At 45.3% G+C, this 10,301-nt stretch overlaps 2 protein-coding genes across 3 annotated transcripts in view; both read right to left on the bottom strand.

The window, feature by feature from the left end:
* Positions 1-3,082, bottom strand: part of emd (emerin) — a 3,095-nt gene extending 13 nt beyond the window's left edge. The window contains exons 1-7 of the mRNA XM_020654439.3: positions 2,854-3,082; positions 1,729-1,807; positions 1,531-1,626; positions 1,393-1,427; positions 1,270-1,295; positions 1,134-1,196; positions 1-1,052 (exon numbers count right to left, since the gene is read on the bottom strand). The exon at positions 1-1,052 is cut by the window's left edge and continues 13 nt beyond it. Coding sequence (XP_020510095.1) covers positions 860-1,052; positions 1,134-1,196; positions 1,270-1,295; positions 1,393-1,427; positions 1,531-1,626; positions 1,729-1,807 — 492 coding nt within the window. The 5' untranslated portion in view covers positions 2,854-3,082 and the 3' untranslated portion in view covers positions 1-859. The remainder of the gene's footprint in view (positions 1,053-1,133; positions 1,197-1,269; positions 1,296-1,392; positions 1,428-1,530; positions 1,627-1,728; positions 1,808-2,853) is intronic.
* A 2,687-nt stretch (positions 3,083-5,769) lies between these two features.
* Positions 5,770-10,301, bottom strand: part of flna (filamin A, alpha (actin binding protein 280)) — a 46,615-nt gene continuing 42,083 nt past the window's right edge. For both annotated transcript variants that reach the window (XM_020654431.3, XM_065961585.1), the window contains 6 exons: positions 9,907-10,022; positions 8,728-8,860; positions 8,260-8,436; positions 7,907-8,125; positions 7,449-7,646; positions 5,770-7,294 (listed from right to left, as the gene is read on the bottom strand). In XM_020654431.3, the coding sequence (XP_020510087.2) occupies positions 7,110-7,294; positions 7,449-7,646; positions 7,907-8,125; positions 8,260-8,436; positions 8,728-8,860; positions 9,907-10,022 (1,028 nt within the window). In that variant the 3' untranslated portion in view covers positions 5,770-7,109. The remainder of the gene's footprint in view (positions 7,295-7,448; positions 7,647-7,906; positions 8,126-8,259; positions 8,437-8,727; positions 8,861-9,906; positions 10,023-10,301) is intronic.

Below are 10,301 nucleotides of genomic sequence, written 5' to 3'. Positions count from 1 at the left end.
ATTTATTCAAAAGGTATGAACACATAAAGACGATAGCCTTTGGTTTCAGTTTGAGGCAACACGAAATATAAGAAACAGACTCGGTTTAATGGTTGTGCAAAATGTCACAGAGAAAAAAAGCATGATCGGGAAAAGCTTCATTAAAAAAACAAACGTCAAACACACTAAAGTTTGCATAGCAAGAAGAGAGAGTGCCACATGTCATCCAAGGACAGCAAAGAAGTCAACAACAGGACTAGCGTCTTTTTTTATCCCAGAAAGACCGAACCAGGAGTTAGTCTGCACCCGAGAACGCCCTCAGATTCTTACTGCAGGTGAATCTCTTATGGCTCAAACTTTAAAAGGTCACACATTTAAAATCCTCTTCTCCATGTTCCTCTAACTCTAACATGTGTCTCTAGTCTTTCTACAAACCCCCCAATAATGAGAAAAGTCCATCCTCTCCGACTTCTGCCTGCTCCACTTTTCAGAAAATGTGTGTTCAAACAGGCCGTTTGGAGATTTTCCCTTCATGACATCACAAAGGGCAGTAGCCCCTCCCCCAGCTGGGTGACACTCCCACAGCTAGGTGTTTGTTAGAGGGGTTTATAGATGTGATCAAATACTTATTTACACTGGATGAAGAGGAGGAGAACATGTGAGCTTTAAGAGCGTTTTACTCAAACAGGAGTAAGTAGTGGATTAGTCGGGGGACTATTTTGCGGGCGGATGGATCCACATGAGGTGTTCCATCATTTGTCTGGTTCCTGTCATTTCAGCGGATTTGATGACATTTAAATATAAAAATCCGTTAGCCTTTAGAAGTTTCTGGAATGTGTTCAAACTATAAAAAACCCTGACACCCTAACAACCAATCAGATCACTGGATCCCTGTAGGATTCTTCTCTTCTATGTCGACCATCTGACAGTAAGCGTAGTACGCGGCGGCTAACACGACTAACAGCAGCAGCAGACGAGTGAACTTCCACATGCAGCCTCCAGACTTCTTCAGCGGCTCGTTGGACCGCACTGCGCTGTGATTGGCTGTTCTGTGGGTCACCTGGATGGGGGGGCTGAAGCACAGGAGGGGAGGTTTAGACCAGGTGATGTTTGTTTTATTCAAACACAGCAGGAGTTTATTGTGACGGACTCACTCTTCTGTTTCCTGCTCGGACTCCTCGTCTTCTTCCGTGTTGGCGTTTCCTCTTCGTTTGAGGCTGAACACAAAAACACAAAGTTTAAATTCACACGAACGATGTCGACAGAAGAGTTTTCTACTTTTATACTCACGAGTCTCCGTAAGCCTCATGTCTAACCTGAGAGGACAAAAAGACGTTCATTAGATACAGCCAGAGAAAGAGAGAGAGAGGGAGAGAGTTCATCAATCAGACAAAGAAAAGAGTCTGAACTCACCGGGGTGTGGTACGTGATGTAGGTCACCTCCTCCTCTGGAAACACAAATCAAAAGTTCACTCTGAAGTTCGACCACAAACACATGTTTCAATCTGATCTCTGTCTTTAAAGGAGGTGATGATAAATCATCAGGCTCACCTTCCTCTCTGTAGAACGTTTTATCAGGCGAAGATTTCACTGCGGCGCTCTCCATCAGCCTCGCCAACTTCTTCTCATACAGACCACGAGTCGACTCTGCACAAACACACACACACACACACACAGACAGTCCATAGCAACAAGATTAAAGACAAAAGTCCTTAGCAACATGGCTAAAGAAAGAATTCCTTTTCTTACCGACGATGGGTCCATGTTTGATTCCAAACTTCGTCAGTAACTCGCTGATTTCTTCATCACTCTTCTCACTCAGAGACATCTAAACGCACAATCAGACAGAGAGATGGACATGATAGATGATAAACGTGATATCAAATAAATCCACAGACTGTAAACATCAACGAACGAAGCCTGAGTCACGTCTCAGGGGTTAGGGTAGGGTCCCATCGATGGCGGTCTCCATGAATGAAATGCCGTCTCAGTCTAACTTTCAGTCAACCTAACGACAGGCTGAGAGCTGGAGCTGAGGCGGGTTTTAAGCCTCCTGACAAACCGTCAAAACTGTCAATCATGTCAGCTACACGCCTTATTGTGAATAACTCTTATCCTTCTTTAAATCAAAACTGATGAGTCATCAAAACATTCACCCCCCGTACAGTGTGTGTCGATCGAGACATGAGCTAATCACACTTGTTTGTTTTTTTGAACCAGGCTGTAAACATGTTAATCTCTGCTGTAAAAACAGGCTTTTTAGAATGGGTGTGTATGTGACTTCCTGTGCTTCTGCAGCCAGCCTCTAGTGGACACTACAGGAACTGCAGGGTTTTACACTTCAGCATAGGCTTCATTTTTTAAAACCAGATGTTGCTGCTTGGTTCAGATTTCTTTGTTTGAAATGAAAAGAGTAGACTGAGGATTGTCTAATTGGTACACTTGTCTCTTTCTGCCCTGAGTCTGTAATAAAGTTTTGGACAGATAAAGGAGGACTCACTTTGGCACAGTTTGCAGCGCGCCAAACCTCCAGCAGGAGAACTTTGTAGTCTAATAAAGTTCAAACTGTAATGTCCGACTGGCAGTGAAGGCACCGCTTTATATGAATTAAATCGAAGTTATTCTCCGCGTTTGAATCCATGATTTCACCGTGTATGTCCGTATTATAACACATGTATAGTTATGAAGAGTTTTGTTGGAGTATTTCATGACGCCTCCGCGCGCAAAAGCGACGCAACCGAACTCACTTCGCGGCTTTTTTTTTTTTTAATCTCGCGCGAACAACGAACGACCGCGGTTCAAAAAGAAGAAACGAGATAAAGAATAAAGTGTTGTTTTCGCTGGATTAGATAGAGGAATAAATGTTTTTCTTACCTTTGAAAAGAACGACAGAGTTCAGATAGAGCGTGAGAGGAGCAGGGCGAGGAGAGGAGCAGCTCAGAGGGAGGATCTGTGTGTCCATAGAGCAGGACACACCTACAACTTCCAGATTTACTATAGGCTCCTACTACTGCAGGGAGGAACTACCACAACACCTCAAACTGCTCTGTCTGCAGAGGAACTACAACTTCTAGATCTATTTTATCTACAACATCTCAAACTGCTCTGTCTGCAGAGGAACTACAACTTCTAAATCTATAAACCCACTCCTCCCTCTGTGCGGGGAGGAATGGTAAATAGTAGATGGACTTCAGACTACTCAAAGTGATTTTACACCACAGGTCACACATTCATAAACCGCTGACAAAGCAGCAGGAGCAACGTGGGAGAAAGTGTCTTGTCCAAGGACACATCGGACATGTGGCTGCAGGAGCTGGGAATCAAACCTCAGACCTTCTGGTTGAGAGCCGAAAGACTCTACCACTGAGCCACAGCCGCTCAACCTACAACATCTACATCTATATTTCTACAACACTACTGAAATAAAGAGCGCTCTGTCTGCAGGGAGGAACAGCCCAGACACACGGTATTCCTGACTGTTGAGTTAAACAAGTTTAAAACTGTCAGACAATAAAAACAGTTTAAAGAAGTTATCAGAGCTGCAGGATGTTTTCTCACTCTGAATATCCCTGAGTGTGTTTGTGATACAAGTTCACTTTAGATTGTTTACTGCTGTCTTTATAACTTTCAGAGGATGTCTGTGAAAAATGCATTCATGACATTGACTGTTCTCTTTACTTGTTGTGCACATGACGGGTAAACTGAATTAAGATGGAAGCAGAACGAGCGCTGTCAGTCTGGGAGAATAACTCTAATAAGTCTTTGTGTGTACATTGTGTGTTTTTTTTTCACTCCCAGTGTTGTTCCGGCCTCATTTGTCTTAAAATAATATAATAGATCATAAGATAATGTGTTGACCCCTCCCTCTTTGCTCCCCCCATCTGTCTGATCTTTCTGGTTGGAGTTGGCGTGTGGGCGGAGCTTGGAGGGTTGTCAGCTGAGTACGGCCTTCTGGTCTACCTGAGACCTTCATCCTCTCTCAGCCTGTCCTGTGTTTCACACCACACCAGCTCTGTCATTGCACTTTAAAAATAAACACACTTTATGTAGGAGAATATTTTATTAAACATGTTTCTGTTCATAATCATCCTCCTCATGTTCAGCCAGCATGTGATTCATCAGATTTGTATTTATCAAACCAGCAGTCACTTTGCATCAACGATCTGTGGGTGAAGAGATTGAAGATGAATGACATTCCTGTCTGAATATATATATATTATAGATTTACAAAAATCCACTTTGTGAAGAGCTAAAGAAGTCTGACAGAGACTCCAGCTTCACCGTCTTTAAGAACATTGTAACAGTCGTTTTTCCTCTTCAGTCGTTCCTCCTGTGATCTCTGATGCTTCTACATGAGTGTCCACAAAACAACACAAGTGAAATGAATAAATGACATCATCAGAAGGTCAGGCTGCCGCTGACTGACTCTGTTTCCTCTCCTGCAGCGCCCCCTGCTGGCTCAGAGGATTCAGACCTAATAAGGAGTTTTTCTGCAGGAAGGGCGTTGGCTGCAGACTGTAATGTACACATTTTCCACTCACTGGAAACACACACACACACACACACACACACACAAAGAGATTCATGATTTGGTCCAAAAACTCTTAAAACTTTATATTTTCGATCTTTCATTAAACATGTTCAGATTCTTTCTCTATCATCATTTAATACCAAACAGCAACAGTTAGAAATAATAAATGTTTTCTTTCTCTGATGCAGGCATTGTAACAGGGTTTCATTATCGACTCTTTAATCATCTCTAAATAACAGTCTCACACTAACAGTGTAGATGTAACACACGAGTATCTTTATGTAGGATCAAAGCTGTGTGTGTGTTTGTTCAGGACAGTAAAGTTCATGTGATCAGTTATTTATTAGGCTTTTATTGACTGCAGTCTTTGAAACGACCACGCCTTTATTCTGGGAATACGAGGCGGGGGAAACTAAACTGATGTAAAGATGAGAAAGACTATAAAATTTTAAAGGTCACACATCCTCCTCTTCTTCAGTGTAAATAAGTCTCAGAGCTCCTAAAAACATGTGTGTGAAGTTTCTTGTTCTAAATCCACTCTGACCTGTATTTGATCATGCCGATAAACCCCTCTATTTCAGCCCTGCTCAGAACAGGCTGTTTCTGTGTCTGTACCTTTAAATATGTAAATGAGCTGTGTCTGACCACGCCCCCTCTCTGGAAGGGCTCGGGTGTCTCGGTGCTTTCTCGCTCCATGTCCTATTGTTTACGGTGAGAAGGCAGACTCAGAGGGCAGAACAAACACCTAGCTGTGGGAGTGTCACCCATCTAGGGGAGGGGCTACTTTGTGATGTCATGAAGGGAAAATCTCCAAACGGCCTGTTTGAGCACACATTTTCTGAAAAGTGGAGCAGGCAGAAGACGTAGATGATGGACTTTTCTCATCATTCGGTGATTTATAGTCAGACTAGAGACACAGAGCTAGAGGAACAAACCAGAAAGAATATTTAATTGTGTAGAGAGAGAGAGAGAGAATCCTCTGTTAACATAAACATTAAGTGCTCTATGGTGTGAACGTATCAGAAGGTCTTCAGCTGTTTTAGCAGATATATATTACATTTAAAACATTTGTGTTCCAACATCTTCTGTATATGAATCTCTACAGCCAGCAAGAGTTCATCTTAATGTTTTACTTCTTGCATCGTGGTCTCGACCTGATGGCTGACTACACCGGCTCCTTAAGGGGACGGGGGCTTAGAAGGGGAGGAGCCTTTATTTGGAGTGTTACGGTAAGAAACAAAAAGAGGCAGACATCAGAGTGACAGAAAAATACTTAGACAACTTTATTGTGTATCAAAATACTGTCTTACAAACACGTTTAAAGCCTTTTTATTTAAGACAAGGTTCATTTTTTTTGTTCTGAAAGATAGATTAGGCACAAAGCGAGCTGGGGGGGGGGGGGGAGGGGGTGAGGAGGGGTGAGATACAAACACTGAACAGAAAACAAAACATCTGTTCTCTTGTTTTTGGTCGTCGTGTTGTCAGGACATGACTACATCACCCTCAGCCCTTCAGTCCAGAAACTTCCCTTTTTTAAAAACCTTTATCGACTCACGTTGACAAACAGTGTGTGTGTGTGTGTGTGTGTGTGTGTGTGTGTGTGTGTTTGTTGGTATCACACACAGCAGACGTGAGGAGGACAGGTGAAACGTGGCGTTCTATCACTTATATTCATCTCTAAAGGAGAACAGCAGCGCCTGAATGTGGATCACACGAGCGAGCAGCAGGTAAACATCAGGTTGTTTTCTAAAGCGCATCATGAACACTGCCGTGCTGCTGAGCTGGGAGACGTGAAGAAACAAGCCGCTCTATGAGCAATCACACGCACAATTCAAGGTCATAAATCAAACGGTTCAGAATCTTTTAAAAACGATAAAATCTCTGTTACTCTAAAGAACGCATCAGAAACTAGTAACTAACTACTAAGACTGTAAAAACACCTTTCTCATACGACAGGTGTGGAGGAGAAAGATTGGAGGTTTACCTAACGTTTTGGTCTGTAGGACTTTTATGTTTGTTGCCGTGGTAACGAAACAGGTATCGATATCGTTTGACCACATCGTTACTCTCACATGAACTCCTCCCTCACTTCTCTGTTCGCTCCGAGTCCTTTTATTGTTCATATTAAACTGTGTGTGTGTGTGTGTGTGTGTGTGTGTGTGTGAGTGTGTGTGCATGTGTGTGTGTGTGTGAGAGAGAGAGAGAGAGAAGCTCCTCCAGTGTAAACAGAAACCTTCCATCAAAGCTGGGCTCAAAAACCTGCTGCTGCTCTACACTATGCTAAGCTAAGCTAAGCTAATCTTCTATATAAATCTACTAAACGTCCATGACTGGAAATGTAAAAGGCACGTCTGTCTGCTGGCTTACAGTAATCAAAAGGTGCATCTTGTCCCTCCCTAAACAAACGATAAAAGGTGGACAGAGGAGGAGTTGTGTTGGTCTTTGGGAGATGACAGTGAAGGAATCAGCTGATGTGACAGTTTGTTGGTTAAATAGTTTGAAAGAAATCTAAATGATGGGAGGAGCTGTAAACATGATGGGTTAGACTCTAGGTGGAAACAGTGGTTTAAGGCTCTGATTGTGGAGCTGGGTGGGGGGGTCAGACGGTGATGTGGTAGGGGCTGCCGGGGATGTGGTCGTCGCCCCACTTCACCACCAGGATGTACTCGCCCTTCTCCTTCAGCTGGTAGCTCACGTTGTAGAGGCGGTTCCCCAGATGTTTGACCAGGATCTCCTCACAGGGGACTTTAGGACCGTCCACCCCGACCAGCAGCATGTTACGACCTGACCACACGGGACCACATACAGCAACATGTTAACAACATGTTAGCTTAGCATAACAAAAGAAAAACCTCTTGTTTTGTTTCCATTGACGTTCTTTCAGAATGTTTCAAAGTGAAGCTCAAAGGTTCTTCGCTGCTCGCCGTCGTTCACTCACCTGCTTTGCTGCAGTCGACACTGAAGCTGTTCTTCTGACCGATGAAGCCCTTCGTCAGACCCATACCCTTCGCCACCACCTTGCTGGCGTCCGATTGGACGGGAGCTCCCTGCTGAGAACAGCTGATGGCGCGGGTCACGGGGTCGACCATGACTGATGAGGTTTCGTGCATACTGTGGCTGGAGACCAGCTTCGAGCCTGGAGGACGGAGAGCAGTGTTAACCCGGGGGTCGCCACGGTAACAGAGCGCTAAACTTCAACATGAGTCTAGTGAAAATCTAATGATATTTATACAGCTTTTATTACCATGGCAACAAAAATACAAGTTCTAGGCGCCCAGTGATGGATCATTTCTTGTGCCATTTCTCTCTCTCTCTGCAGCTTTTAGTTAAACATATGAGAGAAGATCTGAAGTTGAAGCTTGCGGGCCGTTTGATTCTGATGTCATTAAAACTCACCGGTGATTCTGGCCTTGAAGGGGCTTCCCGAGATGTGATAGGGACCACCGTATTTGATGGAAATTAGATAGTTTCCAGGAGCCATGGGGGTGTACGTGACCCTGTAGCCCTCGGGACACTCCACGCAGTCCATCTTCACCTTAGAGGGCCCGTCGATGGTCACAGCTAACGCCCCGGGGCCGGCGTTACTCGTGTTCACCACAAACTCACAGGCAGTGCCTACAGGAGATGGAGGACATGTTTGAGGGTCGGACTGGCTCAGACTGGGTCAGACCAGATCAGACCAGATCAGACCAGGTCAGACCAGGTCAGATCAGATCAGACCGGTCCTGTAAACAGGGGGTTTATTTTACCTGTGGTGCCTCCCTCCAGTCCTGGTCCGTAGGCGGATACCATCCCGGGGTCTCCGGCCTGACCCGTCTCTCCGACCCGGATCTTAAAGGGACTCCCGGGGATGTGACTGCCGTTAAACTTCACGTCGATCAGATAGAGACCGTTCTCTCTGGGGATGAACCGCACGGCGTATTTATCTGTCACACACACACGAGGAGACACAGGTCAACGTGTGACATCACAAGGTCAACGAAGCCCCGCCCCGACCTCAGAGTCAAGGTGTGTGTGTGTCTCTGTGTGTGTCCTGATGATGTGTGTGTGTCCTGATGGTTTGTGTGTGTGTGCTGATGGTGTGTGTGTGTGTCATGGTGTGTGTGTGTGTCTCTGTGTGTGTGCGTGTGTGTGTGTGTGTGTGCGCGTGTCTCTGTGTGTATCCTGATGGTGTGTGTGTGTGTGTGTGTGTGTGTGTGTGTGTGTCCCGTCGTCACCTTGGTCGATCTCGGTCACGCAGCACTCCTCCAGCGCTCCTGACGGGCTGTGAACCTTCGCATCGATCACGCCCTTCGCTCCGTTCAGGCTGACGGCGAACGACGCCGGCTGGTTCACCTTCAGACCGGACTCCTGCTCGACAAAGACGACTCACACACTCAACACACCGTGCACACATTATCTCACACCGTCTTTTTAGAGTCTCTAACCTTACCTGGAGGTCGCTAACAAGGCTAAAGAGGAGGGCTGTGCAGGGTGAGCAGAGACAGCAGTGTGTGTGAGTGAGTGTGGATGAAACTTCAGAGGAGTGTTAGATACGGTTAGTTTTGTTCTCATTTTGTTTATTTTAAATGTTGAGTAAAATCTAAACTTTGCTCCAGATTCTTCCCGTCATGTCGTCTCTAACACCCCTCTGAAAAGGAAACATCAGAGAAGAAGAGTGTGCGTGTGTGTGTGTGTGTGTGTGTGTGTCTGTCCAGGTGTGCGTGTGAGTCTGTCCTGGTGTGTGTGTGTCTGTCCAGGTGTGTGTGAGTGTGTCTGTCCAGGTGTGTGTGTGTGTGTGTGTGTCTGTCCAGGTGTGAGTGTGTCTGTCCAGGTGTGTGTGAGTGTGTCTGTCCAGGTGTGTGTGTGTCTGCATGCAGGTGATTAGTCATAGAGAGAAGAATTTGTCTTCTAAGTGTTTTTGTTAAACTTTATCCTGCCGACCTTTGACCTCTGTAAGTGTGTGTTTGTGTGAACAAAGAGGAGAAAACAGCCCATGTGAGACCTCTTTAACCCTTTAGCGCCCCGATTGTTTGGCAGGCTGTTGGGAGCCTTTAGAATGAGGCACGAGAAACACACACAGTCCTGGAGTATCCCAGAAGCCCCTGCAGCGCCTCACAATGCAGCAGCAGCTGATGATCCTCAACCTGAACCTCATACCGGCTTTGAGTCTCTGATTGTTTCAGTATTGTTCTTTTTAGTTTGACATGTCTCTAAATGTCTCTGATAAAGAACTACTCTCTCCCTCTCTGAACTAAAGCAGACTGTCACAGTCCTCAGACTCAAACATTAGAACTGTTCTGTCCTCCACTCTGACCTGGATCAAACAAACAGAGATCTGCTGCTGCTCCATTGTAGGCAGCGTGCTGCGGGCAGGAGTGTGCGCACACGGATGTGTGTGTGTCTCAGAGCCTCACCTGAAGACTGGCAACAGTGAGGCGGCGGGCGTCGTCTGACGGCGAGGCCACGGGGACGATGATGGGGCTGTCGGGGATGTGCTCGTCGTTGAAGCGGATCGACACCTCGTAGTCTCCTACAGGATGAAGGGAAAGTCAGAAGATCTCTAAAATGATCTCATAAACACAAAGAGTGACGATCACAGCTCTTCATGAAAACACAAGAAAGGATCAAAGATCTTTAAAGGTCCTTCAACATGTTCTTTTAGCGTTACATTAACACCCACTGGACTTTAAATTCATTTCCTTACATGCACTCTGTGAGTAGTTACACACACTAAGATTTTTTCCTCATAGTCCACTGCACAGCTCTGTGTACATTTTGTGTTTTTTATTTTTTATATTTTACATTTTTA

Source organism: Labrus bergylta, chromosome 12 (genome assembly GCF_963930695.1).
Source record: "Labrus bergylta chromosome 12, fLabBer1.1, whole genome shotgun sequence".
Classification (NCBI taxonomy): domain Eukaryota; kingdom Metazoa; phylum Chordata; class Actinopteri; order Labriformes; family Labridae; genus Labrus; species Labrus bergylta.
The sequence above is the reverse complement of the archived record's forward strand: the minus strand, read 5'-3'. Positions and strand labels throughout refer to the sequence as shown.